We start from the raw sequence: 25451 nt of genomic DNA on the forward strand, positions 1-25451 counted from the left end.
ACATCCACCGGCCCTCCCTCCCAACTCGTTTCACCCCCAGAAGCAATCAATCCATCAGCAACAAAAGGGTCAACCGGTGCAGAGAAAAACTCGGCCCAGAACTCCTCCTGAGTTCCTGACTGCCCAGGTGACAGAGAGTGAGGGCGGGTGACACAAGAGAAAAACGCAGGAAAACTCAACGAGGGCAGATTTTCCAGGGAAGGATGTGAACATGCAAGAGAATAGAACAACGGTTCTACTGAGCTACGAAGAAAGAGTGGAATGAGAGGAAAACATAGAGGATGTCATAAGGGAGAGGATGCAGAAAGGCGCTGCAGCCCCAGGGGTGAACAGCTCCTTTTTCAAGTCAAGTTTTTCTGGCCTAGGAAAGTTCTCCACCGACAAGGGTGTGCCAGGCAGGGGACTCTCCCCAGAGCAGTAGGCAGTCAGCAACGGACTCGGGACGCGGTGAAAGATAGGGGAGGGGTGGAAAGTGGACGCCTCTCAGCTCACAGGTGAGGTGACAGAAAACGCTAAAGCCTGGGTGACAGATGATAGCAGTGATTGCCAGGACGGGGCGGGGGGGTGGGGGCTGTGTAGCTCAAGAAACTAGTACGCCGAGTGTCTGGACGGGGAGTTACAACACAAGCCAATCGGGGAGGGAACGGACAGGGGCATGTGTGGAGCAAAGAAATATGATGTGAAGAAGGCAAGAAGACACTAATCCGGAGATGAAAGACAACCCTGGTTAAGAGGTAGAGCAAGGAAGACTGGGTGAGGGTAGAGAAACCGGAAGGCACCAAGCAAGGAGGAAGAAACTATGAAAAGTGACAGAGCCAGGAGTGAAGACACAGGAAGGCATCATGGTTTGTGTTGCAGTGTGAGAAGACAGAAAGGCAAGGATGGCGAGGGAGCGTGATGGGGGGGGAAAGGACTCAGCAACAGGTGGTACCGACAGAATGGGGCTGGGAGAATGTTCTCCCTCGGTAGGGAGAGTCCAGGGAGCAGGCTGGTAAAGCACTCAGTGAGAAAACAGAAAGCCCGGAGACTTAAACCAAACCTGAGGGGAACAGAACGCGAGGGATCCGGACTCTGAAGGGAATCCTTCAGACTGGAACCCCAAAGACAACCTGTGGGAAACTCTGCGCATGACAGCAGGATGGGAAACACGGAAGCAACAAATGCCAGCGCGAGGCACCAGGGAGCTCCTGGAGAAAAGCAGGGAAAGTGATGAGCAAAGAGTAGGCGAACCATTTGGAAAGGTGATGAGGGTGGAGCTGGTGGGTTGCAAGCATGAGGGAGAGCACAATTTGGAGAAGAGGGTTAAAAAAAAAAAAAAAAAAGCAAAAAGCTGGGTTACTGGAAGGGGATAGGGATCGAGAACACACTCCGGGGCAAGGACCCTGAGGGTGATAACCAGGGACTGGGAGAACCGGTGCGGGAGGAGGAGAAGCAAGGCTAGAGAGATGGAGGAAGAGGTGGACAACGATCTGGGGCAAATCGCGGGGTGCTATTCGAGGAGCAGGAGGGTGGCGGCTTTAAGCGTGGGTGGAGGAAGAACAGAAAGGCCCCTGAGAGAAAAAGGGAAGAGAAGGGGAAGCTAGGGAGGTAACACGGAAGAGCGCAGGAGGGCGGTGAGGGGAGGGGGGGGTGTCAGCAGAAAAGACAAGTGTGCAGCTTGGAGTCAGGACGAGGTGGGTCCCAGGACAGGACTCAGAGGGAGATGTGCGAGGCCGAGAGCCAGATGACAGGGCAGCCGAGGCTTGCAGGGTGGCAGCAGGGACACGAGGAGAGCAGAGGAGGGAGGAGGCTCTGCAAGGTGCAGGGGCCCAGCCAGAGAATTCGGGGAGCCCTCGGGGCTCCTTACCTGCTCCGTGTCCCTCTCGTTCAGCGTGGGTAGGGGGGTCCGGGCACTGGACATGGCGCCGGTATCTCAGGGGAGGGAACCGAGAAGCTTGGAGGAAGGGAGGGAAGGGAAGGCGCGGAGCCCGGCCGGGCGGGGCTTCTCACAGCAGGGGCACCCGCCGCATGGGCCCCGGCCGGGGGTGCGGGGAGGCCGGGCAGCCGCTCACGCCAGCCCGGGGATGCGCCGCTCGGGCTAGGCCGCGCCGGCTCCGAGCGGCTCCGGACCGCACCCCCCCGACCCCCGGCTGGGCTGTGCCGCCTTTCGGCCGGGCCGCGCCGCTCCGCCTACTCTCTGCCGCCGCAGCCGGCCGCCTGCCTCGCTCCTCCCCTGCCCTCAGCGGCACTGCTCCGCGCCCGGCACACAGGCAGCCGCCGCCGGACCTGCTGCTCCCAACATGGCCGCCACCACCGCCGGCCCTCGGCTCTTTCCGCCGGCACCAGCCGGAAACCTCCGAAGCGGCGAGGAACGGGAGGGGGGCGCGCCTCCTCCTCTCGGCCGCGGATTACGGGTGAATTCCGGAAACACCCGAAGAAGGTAAACCCCGCGGACGCGCGCGCCGCCTCGATTCCGAAGCCCAAGCTTCGGCTCTGCTTACGGAAATCCACGAAGCTACTCGGGAGACTCCAGCCACGCCCATAGGCCTTTCCCCGCCCACTTCAGGCTGGCTCGCCGCGGTTTCCGGAAACACCCGAAGTGGCACCGCGTGCAGTGAGCCGGCCACGCCCCCGTCCCGCCCCGCAGCCCACGGCGGTCGTCGGCCATTTCCGGCAACACCCGAGGCCCGGCGATCCCCGAGTTGTTCCGTCGGGTAGTACCCAGAGTCTGACTCCTCGTGTCTTTCCGTCAGTTTCCGGGCATTTTCAAACCTTGAACAGGGAGCGCGGATCATCTGCGCACGTTATTATTTGACTAAATAGAAAATAAGGCTGTGAGCCGTCCCAACGATTGGCATCCTTTGGTTCTAAGGCAACTTCCCCGTCTGCGTGTCTGCTCATCAGTCTGTCAGCTCATAAAATCCATCTCGTTTATCAGCCAGCCTATCAACATGTGTGTCACCTGTCAAATGCAGCCTTAGTCTATGACCTGTCTCCTTAGCATTCTTCACTTGCCGTCGTCTATCTGGGCTTCTATTTATCCATACACCCCACGTCTAGTCTGCAGTGTTCCCTAAGGTCCGGGGCAAGCACCAGGTCAGCGTCCTAGGCTCCCGGCTGCGGGAGGCTGCGGGGGTCCCCCCCAGCCCTGCATTCCAGCCCCAGCTCGGTGGAATGAAAATGCGATGTGATCTTGGAAAGATTACATAACATCTCTGAGTTTAGGCTCCTTGATGTCCTTATATTAAGAGAATTCATGCCTTTGTTCCAGTGATGACATTCTAAATAACGTCTTTGAATTCCACTTACCTCTTTTTTTAAATTGTTCAAAATAGCACAAAACGACATTACACTGTGGTAATATTGAGTCATGCTGGTTTACCTTTTAAAAATACCCCTGTAAGGTAAGGCAGGGAAGACATTCTCATCTTAATTCATTTTTCATTTGTCCCTTCTAAGACAAGAAAGCTCACAGAAAAGAGAAACCGGTTGAAAATGAGGATTCCTCAGGATGGAGAAGTTCCCTTCCTTTCCTGGACTTCAGTGTCATCAATAAAGTGAGGTCCCTCTCATCTTTTGAGAGCCCCCAACTCCAACAGGAAGTTCACTTTCACTTCCCCCTAGACTTGTCTCACCAGGGAGAGGCAGTAGGCTGGTTTCAGTCCTCCGGCTCTAAGCTGCCCCCACCCACTGTACCCTGGACGTGTTGGAACTCGCCCACCCCCACCCCAGGGCTCAACAGCAGCTTACGGTGGGCAGAAGCCAGAGTCCCCACAGGAGCCAGAGACCAGGCTCAAGCAGCAAGTCCCCGAAGGTACAGGAGCAGAGAGGCCCCAGGAATTGTGGGGGAAAGTGCTGGATGGACCTCTGACACTTGACTTTCAACTCCCATCTTGAGCAGAGCCCTTGGCCACGTCGCCCAGAGAAACAGGCAGCTGGACAGATGCAACGAGGGACGGTATGGAGTACTTCCTGAGGCAACAGGTGCCACCTACAGTCCTCCAGGACACCTCCCCATGGCCCGTTCTGGCTCCAGTCAGGCGCCCGGTCATTGAGGAAGAAGCTGATGAAGGAGCACAGAAGGAGGTGAGAGGAAAAGAGAGGAAGAGGTGAGAACCAAGGATAGTCTACTCCCCCACCCCAAATTCATCTGGGAAAATCCATGAGAATGATCTGCCCTCTGGTGGCCAAAGGGAGACACACCACAGATTCCTGTGCCCCATACCACTCCCAGGCTTGGGTCTGGAAAGAAGGGCAAGAAGGGAAAAGGGTTGGAGGAGCAAAGGAAGGTGCCCTGGGGGTCTTTCCTGGCCATGCTCTTGTCTGAGCAAACTCTACCTCCTCCATGCTTCTAACTCACTCCAGTTCTCACCCCTGCCTTGTGTCCCTTAGCACCCACCCCCACCTCACCTGTCCCCTCCTCTTCCTCACAAGGCTGCCTAACTGGTCTCCCTGCCTAGACTCCCTCCAACCTAATCCCACCAGACATACCAGAATAATCTGCCTAAAGTCCGGCTCCAATTACATCTCTGCCCTGCTAGAAGGTTCTCACCAGCTCCCATGTGGGATAGGCAGAGCTGGCTTCCTGGGCCTGGGCCCCATGCAGTCACACAGAGCCCCACTCTTAAAAGGGCCTTGAGCTTGATTCAATACTCTGCTGTTATCCTCTTGAAATTTTTACCAAGGGGGCCCTGCATTTTCATTTTGCATCAGGCCCCACAAATCTGGGAGCCGGTCCTGGTGGTAAGAAAAGTGGTAGCCTGCATTCAAAGCTTTGCACAGTCTAGCCTCAACTTACCTTGCTAATACCTTCTCCAGCATGGTATCACTGGTTCACACCTCCCCCTAATTCCTTCCCTGCCACCAAGCTCTCTCACCTCCGTGTTCTGCACCAACCTCGGCTTCCAGATGGACTTCAAGATTCAGTTCAAACATCACTTTCTCAAATCCCCTAACCTACCTACTTCTCCTCAAAGATTAGTTATTGCCACACAGTTACCCCTCTTCAATCTGCAGACTCATCCATTCACAAATCTCCATGGAGCCCCTACTATGTAGTAGTATGACATTATTCTAGGTTCCTCAAGTAGGTCAGTGAACAAAATCGACAAAGATCTCTGCCCTTAGGGAACTTAGGTCTCAATTAGAGGATGACAGACACCAAACATAACAGTAAGGATTAAGGGCCACGGGAAATAAAAGCAGTCAGCTAAGGACAATCAGGATTGCAGGGGTGAGTGGGAGGAATATGAGTTGTGGTCGTCAGTGTAGGCCTCACCCAGAAGGTGACACTTAAAGACTTACAGGAGGTGAGGGAGTGAGCTCTGTGGATATCTGGGGGACGAGCTTTCTAGGCAGAGGGGACAGCCAGTGCAAAGGCCCTGGGGCAGGAGAACAAGAAGGCCACTGGGACTGGAGCAGAGAGGGGGTAGGCAGTAGGAGAAAAGGGCAGAAAGGCGTCATAAAAAGCCAGGCCTGGTGGGCCACTGCTCTGGTTTTTCCTCGGAATGGATGAGGAGCCACTGCAGGGACAGGATCAGACCCGTTGCTGAGTTGAGGAGAGGGTTAACGAGGCAGGGCAGAAGCGGCAGCCTGGAGACCAAGAAGGAGACTTTTAGGAAAATTCGAGGGTGAGATGATGACTGACTCCTCTCCACTCCATCCCCGTGGACAGAGCAGCAGCAGTGGACGTGGGGAGAAGTGGTTGGCTTTGGGATATATCTGGAAGACAGGGCTGACAGGATTTTTCTTTCTTTCTTTCTTTCTTTCTTTCTTTCTTTCTTTCTTTCTTTCTTTCTTTCTTTCTCTTTCTTTCTTTTTCTTTCTTTCTTTCTTTCTTTTTTTTTTAAGATTTTATTTATTTATTTGACAGAGAGAGTGAGAGAACATAAGTAGGGGGAACAGTAGAGGGAGAGGGAGAAGCGGGCTCCCCACCAAGCAAGGAGCCTGATGCGGGGCTCGATCCCAGGACTCTGGGATCATGACCTGTGCTGAAGGCAGATGCTTAAACATCTGAGCCACCCAGGTCCCCCCACTGACAGGATTTCTTGATGGATTGGCTTAGGGGGCGTGTGAGAGAGGAATTAAGGGTACTTCCAAGATTTCTCACCTGAACAAAACAAAACAAACCCAAAAAAGACATCGACCACAGGCCTCAGACCAGGTAGAAACCAACCAACAGGACCAGGGTTCCAGAGCAGTCATGATGTCCCCTGGAATCAGGGAAGACAGGGGTTGTGGGGTTCCCAGCCCCAGCAGGCACAGAGGGGTTAGGGTAGCTCTCCCATCGTGGGCAGGCAGTGAGGACAGAAGTCAAGGGGAGGTAAGGGTGCTCAAATGGAAGACATCCTTATTCTCACCCCTCCGAAACAACGCAACTCTTCAACTTTCTCCTCCCAAGCAGGGGAGCCAGAGAGCACGCTCATTCCCGGCAGGCCACTCTCCGGGGTGGGAGACAGGGTCCAGAATTACTCTCTGATCAAGAGTCAGATGTCTGGCCCTCTGACTCACCACAGACCCTCCCATCTCACAGAGCTTTATCCTATTTTTCTTGGTGTCTCTAAATTTCCATCATGCGCTTTATCACCACTCCCAGACACCATACTGAAGTCAGGGCATTTCAGAGATGCTGGAGTGTGAAAAAAATGTGCATCTTAGCACACTCATGGACTCGAATGTTCATGCCCTGCCCAACCACCTCCTGGGCCGGCACTACCATTCGCATTCCCCTTTCTTGGTTTTGTTAACACGCATCGAGAGCTGTGTACCGTGTGGACGCTATCACAGTTATGAGGAGCCGGAGGCACCATTATTTCCCCCGGCTTACAATATTAGGAAGTCCAAGTGTAGAGAAGCTCAGTTCCTTGCTGCGGGAGTGGGACTGGCGAGTCAAGCCCAGGCTTCCGTGAGAGGCGAATAGGGTAGTGAGTGAACATACACGTTCTGCCGCCAAGGTGCTCCTTAGTAGCTCTGTGATCTTAGGCAAGCCTCTTAACCTCTCTCTACCTTAATTTTCCCATCTTTTAAATGGGGAGAATAAACGTACCTAGTTCATAAGGTTGATTGGTGAGGATATGAGTTAATATACGGAACAGGCTTAGACAGAGCCCGGGGGACGGCCAGCGCTTTGTGTGAGCTGCTGTTATTATAAGGCATATTCTCGCCAGCCTCCCTGAATCTCCTTTTAATTCTCTCTGCTATAACCTCCCCGCTTCCCTGGAGAACAACACTGGACCAGAAGTAAGAGAGCCCATTCTGGTCGCAGCTCTGTCACTAATGGATCACGTGAGCCATTAGGTAACTCCCTTCCCCCTTCGGGGTCTCAGGCTCCTTGTCTGAATGATGAGGGGGAGCTGGATTCGCTGCTCTCTACGGGGTCGTCTATAATGGTATCGTCTGAATGTTTGTGTCCCCCCCCCCCCCCAGGTTTCCTATGTTGCAGTCCTAACCCTCAAGGTGATGGTGATGGCCTTGGGAGGTGATGAGGTCTGGAGGGCCCTGCATGGCCTACTGGGCAGAATGAGATTGGTGCCTTCATAAAAGGGGCCCCACACGTCTCCCCAGTCCCTTCCTCCACGTGAGGACACAGCAAGAACACTGCGTCTGTGAGCCGGGAGGCAGGCTCTGAACCTGCCAGCGCCTTGATCTTGGACTTCCAGCTTCCAGAATTGTGAGTAATAGGTTTGCGGTTTATAAGCCACGAGTCTATGGTATTCTGTTACAGCAGCTTGAGGTCTGAGACAGTCTCCAAAACCCAAACCCAGCAACCATATCCCTCTCACCCTTTCTCAGCCATGGCCTGGGACCACCTTGCCTGGGATGGAGGGGACGGTGTCCCTACCAGCCTCGCTCATGTGTGCTCACAGTGCGGCAGGATGACCAGTGCACACCACCCTGGGGGAGGCGGGGGAAGGGGCATCAGGCAGAGAAGCCACCTTCAGTCTTTTCTCCTGGGAGGAGGTGCCCTTTGGACCAACCCATGCTCCCACACTGGGTCACTGTCCCCGGGCAGGGTTCTGCTGCCACTATCACTGAATAAGGCTGGGCATCCTGGATGGGGAGCTGGGCTGCCACGTTGGTAGAGGTCCTGGGAGAAGCCAAGGGGAAAGCGGAAGTGGGTGGTTTTTCATGGGGCTCAGAGGGATCAGGGGACCTGGAGGGAGTGGCACGGAAGGCTTCTGAGAGGACGTGACGCTGAGTCTGACCTCAAGGATAAGCAAGTGCTGCAAGGAAGGACTGGCAGAGATCGGAGCAACCTGTGGGGGCATGAAGAAGACGGGCCCTCAAGGAGTTCCCATCTCAGGAGGATGTCGGATGGGCCTTGGACTTGCCGACCTGGAGCTGGCAGAGACAGCTGGTACCAGCTGGTGTCCAGGGCTCTAACTGGCTTTCTAGCGGGGGCGGGGCAGGCTAGGCCGGACTCACCAGTGTGCCAAGATGATGTCCCCATGTACCCACCGCTGTACAGTCACAGCTGGAGCCGTCAGGCAGGGTGTCTGGAGATGAAATTACCACTTTCCTCCCCTGCCGCCCTCCCTGGGAAGAAGAGCCCGAGCCCCAAGGAGAGTAGGGGTATTTTGTGGTTCCTGGGAGTGTCCTTGGTGGCCCCTATGGGGCCTGGGATGGAGCAGGCTGTCTGTGAAGCCCCCGGGAATGAAAGCCACAGAGCTTTGGCTCACCTCGTCCCCTCTGCCCGGAATTCCCTTTCCCCATTTAACTGCATGACTCCCTACTTAAATGTCCCCTCCCGAGGAAGCCCTCTGCAGCCCCCACCTCAAAACCACATTCCTTCATGGATGAACATGCCAAATGGTGTCACACGGGTGCAATCAGCCAAATCCTGAATGGAGGAAATTCTGTTCACGGAACAAGCCACCATGTTCTTAAACAAGAGAAAAGAAAAGGAAAGAAAGGCTGTCACAAGTTGAAATACAATGTGTGGACCTCGCTTAGCTCCTGATTCAAAGATCAGCTGGGAAAAGAGACTCATGGAAGACTCCTGGAGATAGGTTGCACCCCAGTGCGAGCGTACTCACTACTGCTACACTTGCAGATGGTTCAGATGGCAAATTTTATGGCATATGCGTATTTTCACTGCAGTTAGAAAATTAAAAACAAAAAGACATACGTGGACCGATTGGGAAATATGAATACTGACTGGATATTAGATGACATTAAGGGATTATTAATTTTTTTCAGAGATTTTATTTATTCATTTGAGAGAGAGAGAGAGAGGGCATGAGTGAGGGGAGGGGCAGAGGGAGAGGGAGAAGCAGGCTTCCTGCTGACTAGGGAGCCTGATTCGGGGCTCGATCCCAGGTCCCTGAGATCATGACCTGAGCCGAAGGCAGATGGTTAACCATCTGAGCCACCCAGGCGCTCCGGGATTATGATTTTTGAAAAGATTTATTTATTTTAGAGAAAGAAAGAGAGAGAGTCGGGGGGGGGGCAGAGAGAGAGAGAGAGAGAGAGAGAGAAATCTCCAGCAGACTCCCTGCTGAGCGCAGAGCCAGACTCGGGACTCGATCCCAGGACCCTGAAATCATGACCTGAGCTGAAATCAAAAGTCGATGCTCAACCAACTGAGCCACTCATGAGCCCCATTTGTTTTTTTTGTTTTTTTTTTTAAGTAGGCTCCATGCCCAACTGGAGCATGAACTCACGACCATATTCTACCAACTGAGCCAGTCAGGTGCCTTAAGGGATTATTAATTTTTATTTTTTATCTTATTTTTTAAAAAAGATTTTATTTATTTGCCAGAGAGAGAGAGAGACAGAGCGAAGAGCATGAGAGTACAAGCAAGAGTGGCAGGCAGAGAGAGAAGCAGACTCCCCGCCGAGCAGGGAGCCCAGCTCGGGACTTGATCCCAGGACCCTGGGATCATGACTTGAGCCAAAGGCAGATGCTTAACCAATGAGCCACCCAGGTGTCCAGGGATTATAAATTTTGAAAGTGTGATATTGATGTGTTTCACTGAAGACTGTCTCTTAGAGATACAAACAAACCTATTAACAGATGAAATGACACCCTGTCTGGGATTTTCTTTAAGATAATTCAGAAGGGGGGCATCTGGGTGGCTTGGTTGATTGTCTGACTCTTGAGCTCAGCTCAGGTCTTGATCTCAGGGTTATGAGTTCAAGCCCTGATTGGGCTCTATGCTGGGTGTGGAGCCTACTTAAAAAATTTTTAAAAAAATTACAAAATTAAAAAAAAAATAGAATCTTAAAAAAAAAGAAAAGAAAATCCAGAAGAGAGGAGGATGTGGGGAGATAAACCCAAATTGGCCATATTTGTTGAAGCTGGGTCAAAGACACATCAGGGTTCATTATGCCATTTTCTCTCTCTTTTTTTTTAAGATTTTATTTTTTTATTAGAGAGAGAATGAGAGAGCACAAGCAGGGGGAGCGGCAGGCAGAGGGAGAAGCAGTCTCCCCACTGAGCAGGAAGCCCGATGCGGGACTTGATCCCAGGACCCTGGGAGCATGACCTGAGCTGAAGGTAGACGCTTAACCTACTGAGCCACCCAGTACCCCTTCTCTACTTTTGGGTGTGTTTGAAAATGTCTATGATCAGAAAATAAATTAAGAAGAAAAAAAAGAAAAAATAGTGTCCCTCTATCATGCCCTGTTTTTCTTCCACGCACTCATCCTGGCCGGACATACTGAGAACCTCCCCGTTTACTGTCCATCTCCCCCAGAATGGCCCTTGTTTCTCTTGTCCACATCGGCGTCCCGAGTGCCTGGAACTCACAGCGCATGCCTCTCACCCAGCTCACAGCCTGGGCTGGGGCTCCAGGACCTCCTGAGCCTTAGCATTGAACCCCTGTACCGGTGTGGTTATCTCGGCCCCAGCTGTGACTTCAGAGGGCTGTGGGTGAGTGTCTCAGAGGCAAACTGCTCATCCAGGAAGATGTGGGTGCCACAGGCAAGAAGACTTGCTCTAGGTCAGGGAGGGGTGGAGGGGAAAGGGCAGGTTCTGGGATAGGAGAAGCTCCCCCTGCCCTGCCCCCTAGAGCCCCCCAAGCTCACGTGGACACTCTTGTACCTGTCCCTGCTTTTGTAGCTCCCAAGTACCAAGCCCAGCCTGATTCAGGGTCAGAGGTTGCTGAGTGAGGCCAGGACCAGCAAGCAGGGCCCTCCCAAGGGGCCAGGAGGCATTTTCTGGAAAAGGAACAGGGGAGGAGCAGGACTCCCTCCACCTCAAAGCCCTCAGCTTGGTTCCCAGACATTGTCACCTGGGATGGTGAGATGAGCGCCCTTCTGCATCTGCTGTGAGTCCCTTCAGTTGGCCAGGAGCAAGCTATGCTCCCAGCACGTGCTGGGACCTCGGTGGGGGCTCTGGAGATCGGCATGGCAAGGGCACTGCGCACCACGGCCTGAGTGGAGCAAAGCCTCGAGGTGCTGAGCGGCTGTCATCGTGAATGACCTTCCCCACTCCCACCTGACTCCATTCCTGCCTCACACCCCGAACCTACCGCAGGTCCCCAGGCCCTCAAGGGAAGACGTCTCAGTTCTCCTGAAGCCGAAACAGGCCACGTAGCACAGGAGACAAGAGCTCGGGGGTCAGACAGATCCAGGCTCGGCCTGGCTCTGCTCCTTCACCAGCTCTGGAATGGTGGGCAGGTCGTTCGTCTTGCTGAGCCCGATCCCTCACCTGTGTAACGGGCCCAGTGTGGGGTGACCCACAGTGGAGACAGGCCGGGTGTCCTGTCAGTGCTCTGCAGTTCCCAGCACGGTGCCTGCCCCCGGGGGGCCTTCAGTCATGTTTGTGGAATCTGCAGGAGCGGCAGAGTCTGGGGGGTCAGACCGCAGGAGCGGCGAGTCTGGGGGGTCGGACCGCAGGAGCGGCGAGTCTGGGGGGTCGGACCGCAGGAGCGGCGAGTCTGGGGGGTCGGACCGCAGGAGCGGCAGAGTCTGGGGGGTCGGACCGCAAGAGCGGCGAGTCTGGACCAGACCAGCGATGCAGCTAGGGCGCCACACAGGGCCCAGCCAGTGTCTCCCCTTCCCAACCACACCCCTACACACACCAGTTTCTCTTCGAGGAGGGAAGGGGCTGCTTCTTCCTTTATCTTGGACCAGCTTGAACTATACAGCTATTGCTGGTATCCAGAAAGATCTCCCCATCCTGGACCCCGAGGGGGCAGCTGGGGAGAGCAGGAGGTGGCCCGGTTCAGAGAGCAAAGGGGACTAGAGGCAAAGGTATCAGGAGCTGGGGGCAGCGGCCCCTTCTTCTCCCACCCTCCATTCAACGTCGTGATTGGGCCTCCGCATCACACCTCGAGAGTTGCCACCACCAGCCCCGGGGGGGGCACCGATGGCGGGCGAGGCTTCCTTGGTGTTTGGGCAAACGGCTGCAGCAGCACCTGGTCTGGGGTCGGGGGAGATGGCGGGGGGACACACACATGCCGCCGAAGCACTGAGTCACCGACGCTCGGAAGCTTCTGCACTCGGGGTGGAGTCGTGCCCTGGCTCCTCTCCCCACCTCTCCCTGGAAGCCCTCTGGGAGCTCCCAGCCCCACACACTCATATCGTCCCTAGGGTCTTGGCCGAGGCTGGGCAGACCCCTGCCGACCAAGATGTGGGGATGAGGTCAGGGGGCAGCCATGCCACCCACAGCCACTGTGGCCGCCAGCCCTGTGCGGGGAGCCGCGCGCACTCTAGGGACCGGCTTGCCCTGGGAAAATGTCACACAGGAAGACACACCAAGAGGGCACTTGACAAACATTTATTGAGCACCTACGATGTGCCAGGCCCCAAGCAGGGCCCTAGGAAAATGAGGTCAATGCAGCCCAGTCCTTGCCCAAAAGGAGCTCACAGTCTAGTGGGCCGGCCACCAATCACATCAACAGCAGAGAAGGTGCATTGAACTTCACGATTTTACAGCGCGCTTTAGATGTTTTCTCAATTGTAAACACCCAGCAACACAGCCACGTTGATTTAAAAGCACATTGGCATAATTGTAAACACAGTCACACGATTGGAAGGACGGAAAGAAATCACCGGCAGTGATTCACATTCGTGTTTCAAAGCCCGATTTGCAGCCTTATTTACTCCTTCCTGTTAAGTGGGATGGAAGTTTTACAAGTTTGCAGAAACGGGGGTGGAGACCCAGGGGAGTTCCATGGCCCACCTGTCACACACTGGGGAAGCCACCCTAACACAGGATCTACTGACTTTTCTCCACAACGTGCCATACCCATGCCTTCTAATTCCCCGACTAGGGCCCCACAGACTTGCACTCCTCCCAGGCTTGTCAGACAGGGAGACAGGACCACATCCCAGGAAGCAACCACGCGGAGATCACCCACAGTGGGCCCACACCGGCTCAGAGAAACACATGGCCCGGTGTCATGTGCTCATACCCAGATCCTTCCTGAGTTAAAGAGGAGCTTTCTGGTTAGTCTCAAAACCTGGCTGGGTCAGTGCTGTAGGCGAGCGCCCCCTCTAGAGTCCTCTGGAGGCCTCACCTCTCCCCAGGTGCACAGGACTTATCAGGAGCAGGGAAGCAGTCCCGGAGCAGGGGCTGGACTGTCCCAATGCTCCACGTACCTCTGGATTCTAAAGGCGACAGCGGGGTTTGGGGTCTGACAGGGAGCTCCCCGTGCCCCTCTTCAGTGCCCCTCTCACCCATGGGAGAGAAACAAAATGCCACAGAGATTTGGCTTGTGACGTTGGTTTAGGAGGATAAAGGAGCTGGTGAAGAAACCCAAAGTGGGCCATCTCTTGGTCCAGGAAACGGGGAAACCGGGCAAAGGAAGGAGTTTAATGAAGCCAAGGAGAGGGTGGGTTGGAGTAAGGTGCCACATGGCTGCTGCCTCATCCCGGGGCAGGGGAGGGGAGGCAGGTCTCCCCCGCCGACCCCATAGGCTGGCCACAACCATTTCACTTTAGAAAGATCAGTGACTAGGGTGGAAGCACCCCCGTCCCCACACCATGGCCTCTCTTGGACAGAGGCTTACCAAAGGAATCAGAAAGTACAAAATGTCAAAGAAAAGGTGTTTCTGACCCCATTTCAAGGGCACAGGGAAGGGGCAAGGTATCCCTCTGTGACTGGCACCGAGGCAGCCCCAGTCGTCCAGCCAATGATGCCCTGTCCTGGCCCTGCTCTGCCCTCCCTCCCAGGACCATCGGTCAGCCCACCTGCCCCTCAAGGTCGCTCCAGGAGCCTGGATATCCTGCTAGCCAATCCCGTCCCCCAATGATGGCCCAGACGGAACTCTCTTAATAAAAAAAAATAATTTATTGTCAACAAAGGAGATATATACAACAGGAAAATAGGTGAAAAGGAGGGAGGGAGTGAACAAAGCCCCCAGGTGGGCTGCTTGGGCCTCCTGCAGGGATGGAGCGGGAAGAGGTAATGGAGGCCTCCTGGTTTAGGGGCCTGAACAGGTGGGGGAGGAGAGGCGTCCCCCGAGGTAGTGGGACTCAGTTCAAACCCCATCGTGACCACCTCTTGTGTAAGGCACTGTGCCAAGGGAGAATGGGGGGGGCTAACAGGGGGAAAGGAGCGGGGACAGAGAGGTCTGGGTCAGTGAAAGGATCAGGGTAGGTGTTCTCCACGGCTCAATGCCCTACCACACGACAGCCCTGAGGCCAGCCTTGCCCATCTCAGGGCCTGGCCTTGTGCCTTGCCAGGGGAAGACACCTTCCAGTGCCCCCAAGTAGCAGTGGATGCTGCCCCCCTTCCTCTCCTCCATCCTGCCTTGGCACCTGGTTTTCCTCTCTCCATCAGGTGGTCGAGCCGGGCAGCTCTGAGTGATAAGCCAAAGGGGGACCCTGCCTCCTCCCTCCCTCCCTCCCCAGGAAAGCGAGAACCTACACACCACTCCCTGCCTCTGGCTGCCCCCCCACAGTGGTGCTGGAGTCTGACAGAACCGCAGGCCAGTTTGGGGTGTCACCTGCTCCCACACTCTTGGTGCCCTGGGGATGCCTGGACCAGTCCTGCAGGAGGCTCACTGCCGGGGGCTCCTCCATCCGGACGCGGATAACCTGGAGATCCAGTGTCCCGCGAAGCCCCGGAGGGGGAGCTGGGCAGGGATGGAAGCAGAGAGCAGAAGTCAGGGCCCTCCGGACCCCCACCACAATGGTGCCCCCCAAAGGCCTCTGCAAACTGCACCTCCACTCCCAGGCCTCCACTTCCACAGTCCAAGGCCTGGTATGAGGGGGGAGCCCAAGGGACAGCGGGAAGCTCCACTCTTGGTTCATCAGAGGACCACGACCAACCAGAAAATGAGGTCACAGCCCCGGAGGCGTAAGTCAGGCTTCCTCCCCCACGTATTTTGGTACACAGATGCTCAGTGCTGTCTACCTCCCTCGGCTCTTCCCTTCAGCTCACTCTGCTTCATCTAAAACTTCCCGGGAGCCCTAGCCTGAGGGCTTCTGCCTTGTGTGGACACAGGTGGTGGGAGTGGGGAACCCCCGCCAACCAAGTAAGACACAGCTTTGCCCACCAAGGGGCTCACAGACAGATCTGGAGGCTAAGGCGAGAGCCCCGCACGGCCAGTCCTGGGTTAGCATCCCAGGAGAGCTTCACAGGGCTCTTCCGCTCCGGTCAGGACCTACCCCTCGGGGATCAGATGTCTACCTCAGCAGTGGGGAGCAGCTGCTCAGAATAGGCAAAACCGGGCCCTAAGAGAGGGGCGAGCAGATGCCACGCGGCCTTCCTGGAACTCCCGATCCAGTGGCGGGAGCCAAAAGGATGAACGGACACAAGATGTGATGTGTTGCGTATGGACGGAAACAAAGTGAAATAAGAAAACACACCAGGGAAGGGGACAGGATAGCATGGAGGGCCTCGTGGAGCGGGTATGTGAGCAAAGACGTACAGAAAGTGAGAGTCCGCTATGCGGGTGGCTGGGGAACAGCACCAGGCAGAAGGAAGGGCGAACACGGCCGCCCGGGGGGCGCCTGCCTGTGCTTGCAGGAACAGCAGGTCAGTGCCTGTGCAGAGCCGGCGGGCTGGGCTAGGAGAGTCAGGATCCTGGGGTGAGCATCCCCGGTCGCCATGAGGACTCTCTGGCTTTTTATCTGGAGTGTGACAGGAACAGCAGGGACAGCATCCAACTTGGTTTGCACTGAGGACCCTGGCTACCGTAGGAGAGGAGACCAGAGTGGGCAAAGACCAGAAGCCAGGATGCCAGGGAGATGGCCATTAAGGAACCAGGCAAGAGATGGCTTGGACCAGGGTAGCCACTGTGGAGGGGGTGAAAGGAGGGTGAATTCTGAACTCTTGAGGGTTTAGCCTGAGCAAAGTGCACAATGGAAAAGGGGAGAGGAGGATGGGGAAGAGGAGAGTGGCTCGGGGAGGGTGGGGGGACGTGGGGGTTCAGTTCGGATAAGCCAGTTTGACAGATCTTATGGACAACCACAGATATGTCACATGGGCATCTGGAAGAGAGGCTGGAACCAGGGGGAATCTGGGTGGGAGCTGGGAGCACATGAACTTGGACTGGATCACTCCAGGAGTGAGGAAGGTCTTGCCCCGGGGTTGAGGCATCCACTCCCTCACTTAACCACTCCCTCACCGAACACGTAAGCAGCACCTGGACCCTATGCCAGGTGCTGGGGAGATCACAGGAAATGAAACAGACACACATCCTGACCTGAAGCAGCTTCCATTCGAGAAAGAGGAGAGAGAACTGTCCGATCTGATTCAGGGAGTCATGTATGAAAGGACAGGCCGGAGAAACAGAACAGCCAGTGAAGCTGGAGGGATACCCAGCCAGTGGCCCAAGGAGCCCCAAGATCGAGAGTGATTCCAGAAAGGAGGGAGGGGCGATGTCACAGTTATGGTCACATTGGGGAAAGTCAAGCACTGAGAATTGACTGCTGGATTTTCATTTTAGGCAAGTCAAAGGTGACCTTGCCAAAAAAGCAATTTTAGCATCAGATGGGAGGATGGGAATAGGACTGAAGTGGCTCCCAGAGAGGGGAGGGCCAGTTAGTGTAGAAAATGCTCCCCAGCTTCGCTGAAAAGGCTTGGGGACACATGGGACAGTGGCTAGGGAGGCATGAGGGGTCAAGAAGGGAGAAATCACAGCTTTGCATAGGCTGCCGGGTAAGATCTGGAGGAGAGGGAAATACGGACGGTGGACAAAGAGGAGAGCACAGAGAGAAGAGTGGCCGGCAGGGTGGGGATGGGCTCTAGCGAGGAGTTGGGGGGGACGACAGGCTTTGCCAGCAGCAGTTCAGCCCCAGCAGCAGAGAGAAGGCAGAGGATGCGGCTTGGATGCTGGAGGGGGATGGGCACAGGTAAAGACGCACACAGGCTGTCGCTTACTAGGCGAGGGGCCCTGAGAGAGGTGCCTTACCTCTCCAAGGCTGTGTCCTCTTCTCCAAAATGGAAATCCTAATACTGTGTATGGTGGTTGTGGGGATTTAAGGAGACCGATGACATGCTAAGACGTTAAAAGAGTTCAGCAGGTGGTAAGAGCTCATGGACTTTGGGACTGCTCAAAGCAACAGAATTACGTACCAATTCTTTCTGGTAGCACGGAGGGCAGAGGTGAGGGTGGGTGGGGAGAGGAGCATCAGGACAGTGAAGCCTGACATGTGAGGCCCTTCCAGAAAGCAGGCATGATCAGAGCCCCAGGGCCGTGAAAAAGCAGGCCAGGAGGATTTATCAGTGTGGGGACAAGCTGAGCCCCTTTTGCACTCCAAACCCAGGGCTGGCCCCCCTCCCTCCTGGGAAGCCCAAGCCCCTCTGCTTCCCCAGCAACATTCCCCCCTTCCTCTACATCTGTGCGTGTGTGGGTACAAGCACACACCTCCAGAGAGTGCGCCCGAGTCTTTTTCTCTTGTTTCTCATTAAGGCTTGTTTCTGATTGGCGACTGAAAATGTCACCACCACGTGACAAGTGAAGGCAACCACTATCCACCCTTCTTTCAATAAATCTTTACGGAGGGCTTTCTTTGTGGCAGGCACGGTACCGGGTGCTGAGGACACAGCAGTCAACAAAACAAAGACCCTGTCGCTTGCGAAGCTCACACATGCACACACACACTTTTTCCTTGGTCCAGCTCACACATGCACACACACACACTTTTTCCTTGGTCCAGCCTGGAAACATACCAAGCCTGGCTGAGGTATCCTAAGAGCCGGCTCTCTAGGTCTTACTCAAATTAAACAGTAGCAAGACCAAGAGACTCTCTGTCTCATGATTTGTGAGTGGGGTCCTCAAGGCTCACCTTCTCTCCTGGCTTGGATGCCTCCCCACCCTTGTTCTGCAAGGCCCTTGGAAAGTTCCAGAAAGCCTTCTCTGCTTCACACTCATATCCATCAGCTCAGCTGACCTCACTACAGTGACCTTCCCCAACTTCTAAATCCTTGACTTTTAAACTTTTTTAAAGCGATAGAATCTTTACTCAAAATCTTCCAAGAACCTCAATACATAAAGCAACCTAACATGAAGACATTCTGGTTGAAGCCTCACAGGGTCTTGAGGAATCTGTCCGAACTCTGGGATCCTGAAACAGTCTGCGACCACGCTCCGGAGCCTTTGTCCTGCACAGAACTAGGGTGGCTGCGTCACTGCCCCCGACCTGTACCCCCAAACAGACAGTAAGTTTCTTGGGGACAAAGAAACTCTACTCTGTCCTCACTCATGTCATTTTCCAGAGTGCTTCCCTCACGGCTGAGCTGCTGTGGGTTCCGGCCACCTCCAAGCTCCCTAGATCCTGCCCCCTGCTGAGAAAAACCCTCTCACATCAATCAGATTGGTGAACCCCAAGGCCTCAGACTTTGCCCACGCACCCCAAAAGAACCTGAGATCTCAGGGATTACCCTTCTCAGCTACTCACCACTCCAGATAGGTGGAATTTGGGCACAGGGTATCCCAGGACTCAAAATGAAGGCTCCCTTTCGAGAATGAAACCAGAAGACCCATTAAACAGTGGAAGCGGTTAGCCCTTTAGAGCAGTGAGATACCGAAGACAATGAGGAAGCTTGGGGAACGCTCAAGTCCAAGCAGAGCGCACTGTTCTCAGAGAGGCAGGACTGGAATGTGGCTCAAGCTGAAACTTGAGACAGCTAAAACCGTGATCTACGTGAAGGGCTGACGCTTGCCTCAAGAGGAGAAAGAGCGGAGCCCGTTTTGGTAAAATATGATCAAGCGAAAGTGCACGTGTGCACATACACACGCACACACCGAGCTTTGTAGAAGGTCTCCAGGATACAAACTGAACTATTAACAGCGCTCCCCACTGGTGGAGGGGGGCAGGAGACGGCGCACATTTGCTTTTTTCTTTATGCAAAAAGCCTACCTCCTTTTTGAGAGCCCTGCTCTGGGGAGCCCCTGGTACCTCCCATGCTATCTTTCCCTGGGCTCTAACTCCGAATGCACATTTCAGACAGGCCGGGACAAGGCGCCGTGTGTCACTCGGTCGCTCCTTCAAGAGCCATTTCCCGAGCCCGAGATGCCTGGCATGGAGAGATGAAGAGGAACCAGGCTCAGCCTCTGCCCTCCCAGAATGCATTCTGGTCTAATCTGAATTCTGCCACTGCTTGGCTATGTGACTGTTGCCTAAAGACGTCCACACCCTCCTCCCCAGGATCTGTGACTATGGTCATGTTACATGACAAGGAAGAATTAAGGCTACAGATGGAATTAATGTTGCTGATTAATCAGCTGACTTCAAACTAAAGAGATTGTCCTGGATGATCTGGGTGGGCTCCATGTAATCCCAAGGGTCCCAGTGGGGAAGAGGGAGGCAGAAGAGTCAGGTCAAAGATAGCATCCTCAGAAGGACTCTCCTGAGGCTGCTGGCTTTGAAGATGGAAGGAGACCAAAACCCAAGGAATGCACGCAGCTTCTAAGAAGCTGGCAGGACAAGAAAATGGACACCCTTCACCCCTGCCCCTGGAGCTTTCAGAAAGGAACATGACCCTGCCAACATCCGGATTTTAGCTCAGTGAGGCCCATTCCTGACCTCTGACCTCTGGAACTGAGAAAGGATAAAGCGTGTTCTTGAAGCCACTAACTTGTTATTGCAGCCACAGGAAACGAATACAAGGATCAAGGGAAGGAGGAATCAGCTCTGAGACTCAACCTTCCCAATTCCTTCTCCCCTGCAGAAAACAGACTTTTCTAAAGGCCAGATGAACCACGTACAGAAGTTTCTGGAAATCGGTTAAACACGATACAAACACAAGCGCTTACTGCTATCATTAGACAAGTCACTGGACTGCTTTCTTCACGGAAGTGCCTGTTGAGTTCACCACGGGTCTGTTAAGGCCCTTGCTCCAGAAGGGTGAGCTGGGCACCTCAGGTACCAGGTGGAATCAGCCTGAAGTGTGGTGCTGGGTGTCTGGCTTTGGGGAGCACTGGCCTAGCCCAACCTAACGACCAATCCGTTAGCAGCTCAGCTTTCTGGCCAGTCCCTGTCATTCAAGTCTGCCTGTCCTTGGCCCTGTCTCTCAGGGGACCCGAGTGCCAACCACCTCTGCTCTGGACTCTGCTGCAGAGCAGCCTCGAGGAGGCCAGACCCCAGGGACGCAGCCTGCCTGACCCTCCCTTGTCGTCCCCTCTCAGGAGCTCACCTGGAGAGGGGCTTTCCGGCTGGGGAAGGCCTCCTTCTGCAGCTCTCCCCTCTTTGGGTGAGTCCTTGCCGTCTGAGGCCCTGAGCTGGGTGTGGGAGAAGAGCTGGAGGACGAAGCCTGGGGGGAAGCTGCCGTCAGTGAAGTGTCGGACCTCAGCAGGAGCAGCAAAAGTCTCCATGGGTGAGTCGGGTGACGGGGGGTCTGGAAGGAAGGACAGGATGGACCTGTGAGTCTGGGAGGCTGAGCTGTCTATCCTCACTGAAGCCAGAATCCAAAGGCCTGGACCGACCGCCCTCCCCTGCTTGGCTTTCCTCTAGGAGCACTGCGGCCGGAGCCCATGCCCACACCTGCATGGGCCTCCCTCTCACCTGGGTCAGGGTCTGGGTCCAGGTCCAAGTTTTTGGTCATGGGTCTGCCTCTTTTCTTTCTGACCGGCTCTTCCCCAGGGGGTTCCTTCCATCTCTGACCACGGGGCTTCCTATTTCCTGGCTCCGAGACAGGAGCAGCTGCAGAATGAGAAGACCCCAGACCTTTTAAAGGGTCCACGCCTGAGCCCCACAGCCTCTCTCCACACAGAATACAGGGCGCATGTTCCCCTCTCCCCAGCTCAGCCTCAAGTGCTTCCAGAAGACTGACCAGGAAGCTCGAGGGGGCGGAGTCCCCTGGGCCGGCTCCTTTTCGGGAGAGATGGGTTGTCCTCAGAGTCAAGGAGAACGACAATCTCTGCTGGCATTTTGGCAGGGTCTGGGTCGGAGTCCGGGTCAGCTTCGACATCCTGGCCTGAGTCTGAAGAGGGCAAACACCCAGTGAGCTCCAAGTCCTCTGAGAGGCCGACTTTTCCCTCAATCCTCCACCCCTACCGCCCCCCGCCCCATCCCTACCTGAGGTGGGTGAAGAAGTCTGCTCAGCTCTGATGTCTTGCAAAAGGGCCACCCCCTCACTCCAGGCCTCCAGGATGTTGCTTTTCTCTGAAGGGCTCAGGTCCAGGGTGTGAGGATGCTGTTCCAGGATGTGCATGCGCGCCGTGTCTGCAGAGGGGGACCGGATTTCGGCCCCGCACACCATGCACAGTGCCCGCCCGCTGCCTCCTGGGCTGTTTCCCACCAGGAACTCCTGCTCCCAAGACACCTGCTGCTTGGGCTCCTCGCAGCCATCGCCACCCGCCTCCAGCAGGTTGGGCCTAGGCGGTGGGGTCTTCTCCTGTTGGGCCACTGCAGAGGGAGAGGTGCAGGACGTGTTAGCGGTAAAGGTGCCGCGGCCTAGAATACTTACAACTTGATTCCCCAAACTGGGTGGAGTGCTGGGGGGCAGAGGGAGGAACATTGCCACCCAAAGTCTTTCTCTCCCTTCCCCTGCAGCCCATGAGACGCTGTGTGCCTGGGCATCCCGCTATCTCCCTGCCTATCTCCTCTCAATCTGGGCTCGGACCACAGGTCCACGTGCTTTTCCGACAAGCTGTGTTCTTGCAGGTCTTCAGTCTTGGCACGTCCGTCCAGACCGTTCTGATCAGTCCGATAAATTCCTATACTTCCTTCATGGCCCCGCTCACATCGTCACTCCTGGGAAGCCTTCCTGACCTCCCACCCCTGGCGGGGGATTATATCCACGTCTGACTTCCAGGCCACACTGCATACTTTCTTGAGAACAAGAATGCTACGTGTGATCACCTATCAGGGCCTGGCACACAGGAGATGCTCAGTGAGCCTTCAGTCAGCGAATGACGGGCATGTCTGCTTCTCCATCCGGCGAGGCCCCCTTAAGAGGCCACCACACCCTGTCACAACCCCTTTCCCATCTCCCAGAGCAACTGCAGGTGTGATCTCATGCCCAAGGGTCTGCCTGGCATCTGCTTTGTGCACCTGGACCACAAACTCTGGCAGGGCAGGAATCCTTTCCAGCTCGACAAAGAAGGCAGGCTGAGACCCACATAACCTGGCAGCTCAGTGTTTCTGCGGAGTCTCCTGATCTCTGATGGCCGCCCCTCTCTCCCACCTGAGAAGATGAAATAAAATATGGGGGGGCCCCTAACGCCTAGGAACCGATGGGGAGGTGGCATTTAAAATGGGCCTGAGAATTTGTCAGGACTCAGAAGATCCAGGTGCCAGGCTGCGCTGTACCTATCTCCCACGTGACCGGGCACAGGACCCTTGACCTCTTGGTTGCCGTTGGGCTTTCTTTCCCACCATTCCTCCAAAACAGCTCTCGCCAGGGTCACCGATGCCAAACCCAGTGGTCAGTTCTTAAACTTCATCATTTGACTCATCACTTCTTCCATCTTGATTTTTGTCGCTCGGCTCCTAGGCACCACCTCCCGTTGGTTCGTCTCCTACTTCCTGGGGCTCTCTTGGGGTCACGCGTGCTGGTTCCTCTCATCTCTTCTCACGGCTCTCTCACTTCTTTCAGGGCGTAGCTGAAGAACCCTCTTCTTGCAATGGCTTTCTCTGCCCCTCTGCAGAAAGCGGGGCACCCCATTCCCGTCCCCCCTCGTGTCCTCCTTAGCCCACACCGCCACCGGGCCTAACATGGTGTCACTTGTGCTCCATGTCTCCCCGCTGCATGGCAGGCTCCGGGACAGCATGACTTTTGACCGTCCACACCTAGACCCCCAGCCTCAAGAACAGCGCCTGGCAGGTAGCGGCATTCAGAAATCTCTGATGGGGACCGACTCCATCTCCAACCCGCAGTCACCGGAGAGAGTTCCACAGCTCTGTTCTTAGACCCCTTCTGTCTGTCTCCTTCCTCTGACAGTCTCCTCCCATTGCCTGCCTGCTGATGACTCCCGTATTTCTACCTCCGGCCAGACTCTCCCCTGCATCTAAATGCACGTGTCTGATGCCTATCTGGTCATGACACTTGAATGTGTCACAGGCATGTCAAACTCACCCTGTTCAAACCTTAACTCCCTATCTGCACACGCCAGCATCCTAGCCTTCTTGTCTTTTTCGTGGGAGGCCTGTCCTTCTGGATGCTCAGGCCAAAGACCTTGAATTTATCCTTTCCCCACTTACCCCAAATCTTTCAAAAAGCTTCTGCTTCAAGACATTTATACTTGCTATTCTCTCTGCCTAAAATGCTTTCCCTCCCATTACCCACAAGTTTCGTTCTCTCGCGTCCTTTGGGTCTGTGCTCAAAATTCACATTAGAGAAGCCTTTCCTGACCACTTGATATTCCAAATAAAACACCCCCACTCTCTTTTCTCCTCCCTTTGCTCTGGTGTTCTCTGAACCACATATCGTCTCTGACACCTATGCATTTGATTGTATTTGTCTTTGGTCATTCATTTATATATATATATATTCCAGAAGGGATGTTTCATCTTTGTTTATAGCCATTAGCATGCCCAGCCTAAAACTGCTTGGCTTACAGTAAGTGCCTAATGAAGACCTGGTGAATGAATTAACTTCTCTTGGACTTCTACTTCCTCATCCCTAACTGGGGAATAGGGCCTCTCTTGCAGGGTTGTTGAGAGGATTAACTGAGACAGCCTGGCATCCAGCATTCAGTAAATACTAGCACAAGTAGGGAAAGAACTTCTGTTGGATGCAAAGCTCTGAGAAGGGTAGCAGCCTTTATTTACCGGACTTGTTTTATAACTCTCCAGATTCCAAAAAGGATGAGAGGCAGTGCAGGGAAATAGCGGGTGCTGCTGAGCTTAAATAAATGGACTTGCTCTCAACCTCTTTGGGGTACAATCCCCCCTACGGGAAGAGGTATTTGAGATTAAAAAGATATTTGCATTTCCATGAAAATTTTTCTGGCATTTTCATGAGTATTAAGTTTTCCACTAAGAAGGCCCTTTGTTTTCTAATGGTCTGCAAGATCCTGCGGACTAAAGAAATTGGTAAAGGGGGAGGGGAAATCAAGTGTTCCCAGATTGTTCCTCGAATCCCTTCCCAAGGCCAATCTCCTTCCAGCGTGGCAGAGGATACCCCTAGCAAACACTTCTCTTCCGAAACTGAGTATGCTGTATGCCATCCCATTCACCCCTGAAGCGCTAGAATCTGACACCTGTGGCTTACGCAAGTGGAAGGCCGGGGATGCAAGGGGAGTTGGGGGACAGGAAAGCTTTCTGCGTAGAGGGCCCTGAAAATCCTCCTCTTGGCGGGCGGCATCCTCGGATCTCTCCGGACACCAGGCTGCCGCGCCCAGCCTCGGGCCCGGAGGCCTTGCTGCCCCTCGGCCTAAAACACAGCTTGGCCCCTGCGCCGGCCTCTGCCTCCGTGGGGCGGGAGACCGCGGCCGCCGGTGCGGGGCCCGGGAGAGGGGGCGCTCGGGCACCGGAAGATCCGGAGCGCGCGGGGTGTGGATCGAAGGCTCCAGACCCCGGACGGGGGCGGGGGAGAGGGAATTCGGGGAGGCCCCAGATTCCAAACCCTGGAGGGGGCGGAGCGAGAGCGCGCCCGGGCCCCAGGCCGGAGGGGGAGGGGGCGCCCGGGTCCCAGGCCGGAGGGGGAGGGGGCGCTGGAGCCCCTGACTGCGGAGGGGGAGGGGGCGCCCGGGCCCGGACCGTGACGCGGAAGTGGGGTCCCCTTCCCTCCTCACCTCTGAGCATCGGCTCGGGCCGCGGAATTACAGCCACCACCATGGCCTCCTCCTCGTCCTCCCCTTCCTCGCATTTGAGCGTCACCTCGAAGCAGTCGAGCGCGGCGCCCTCGGCCTTTAGGGCCATGGTGCGGCCGGTGTGTATGGGGGGGGGGGTATCGCGGTGACCGGACGCTGGAGGCCGGGCGCGCAGCCAGGGGCCGCCTCCCGCCCCGCGCAGCCCCCTCCCCGCCGCCCGCCGCTCACCGCCCGGCCTGCGACGGGCGCGTCCGGACCTCCCCGAGACCGAGCGCGTCGGGACCCCGGGTGGGGAGGGCTCAATCCGGGGCCCCAGGCCCCCGCCGCTCCCTTTTATGGAGGCTCATTGTCGGCGCCCGCCCGGCCGGCCCGCCG

At 55.5% G+C, this 25451-nt stretch overlaps 2 protein-coding genes and 1 long non-coding RNA gene across 12 annotated transcripts in view; 1 reads left to right on the forward strand and 2 right to left on the reverse strand.

The window, feature by feature from the left end:
• MARK2 (microtubule affinity regulating kinase 2) overlaps positions 1-2068 on the reverse strand; it is a 56401-nt gene extending 54333 nt beyond the window's left edge. For all 8 annotated transcript variants that reach the window (XM_036100409.2, XM_036100405.2, XM_078057866.1 and 5 more), the window contains exon 1: positions 1847-2068. In XM_036100409.2, coding sequence (XP_035956302.2) covers positions 1847-1900 — 54 coding nt within the window. In that variant the 5' untranslated portion in view covers positions 1901-2068. The remainder of the gene's footprint in view (positions 1-1846) is intronic.
• Positions 355-10570, forward strand: LOC118541016 (uncharacterized). Of its 3 annotated transcripts, none has more exons than XR_013442293.1 (3): positions 355-494; positions 3439-7275; positions 7405-10570. It is a non-coding gene; the product is annotated as an uncharacterized LOC118541016 (long non-coding RNA). The 3 variants fall into 3 exon arrangements; XR_013442292.1 differs by lacking the exon at positions 355-494 and adding an exon at positions 2348-2419; XR_013442291.1 differs by lacking the exon at positions 355-494 and having other exon boundaries at positions 2513-3793; positions 3881-7275.
• Positions 10571-14195: 3625 nt separating this feature from the next.
• Positions 14196-25427, reverse strand: SPINDOC (spindlin interactor and repressor of chromatin binding). Its single transcript, XM_036100411.2, has 6 exons — positions 25059-25427; positions 21397-21726; positions 21152-21301; positions 20884-21021; positions 20516-20716; positions 14196-15005 (listed from the first exon to the last, which is right to left on the reverse strand). The coding sequence occupies exons 1-6, from the start codon at positions 25183-25185 to the stop codon at positions 14794-14796; spliced, it is 1158 nt and encodes a 385-aa protein (XP_035956304.1). The 5' UTR covers positions 25186-25427; the 3' UTR covers positions 14196-14793.
• Between the last annotated feature and the right edge of the window lie 24 nt (positions 25428-25451).

The sequence above is a fragment of the Halichoerus grypus genome, chromosome 11, assembly GCF_964656455.1.
Source record: "Halichoerus grypus chromosome 11, mHalGry1.hap1.1, whole genome shotgun sequence".
Lineage (NCBI taxonomy): Eukaryota > Metazoa > Chordata > Mammalia > Carnivora > Phocidae > Halichoerus > Halichoerus grypus.

Coding starts and splice junctions, on each gene's coding strand:
- SPINDOC (XM_036100411.2), bottom strand. CDS start 25,185: ATGGCCCTAAAGGCCGAGGGCGCCGCGCTCGACTGCTTCGAGGTGACG. Junction 21,022..21,151: donor CCGCCCCCTCGAGCTTCCTG/GTCAGTCTTCTG, acceptor CTCATTCTGCAG/CTGCTCCTGTCTCGGAGCCA. Junction 20,717..20,883: donor GGACCCAGACCCTGACCCAG/GTGAGAGGGAGG, acceptor CCTTCCTTCCAG/ACCCCCCGTCACCCGACTCA.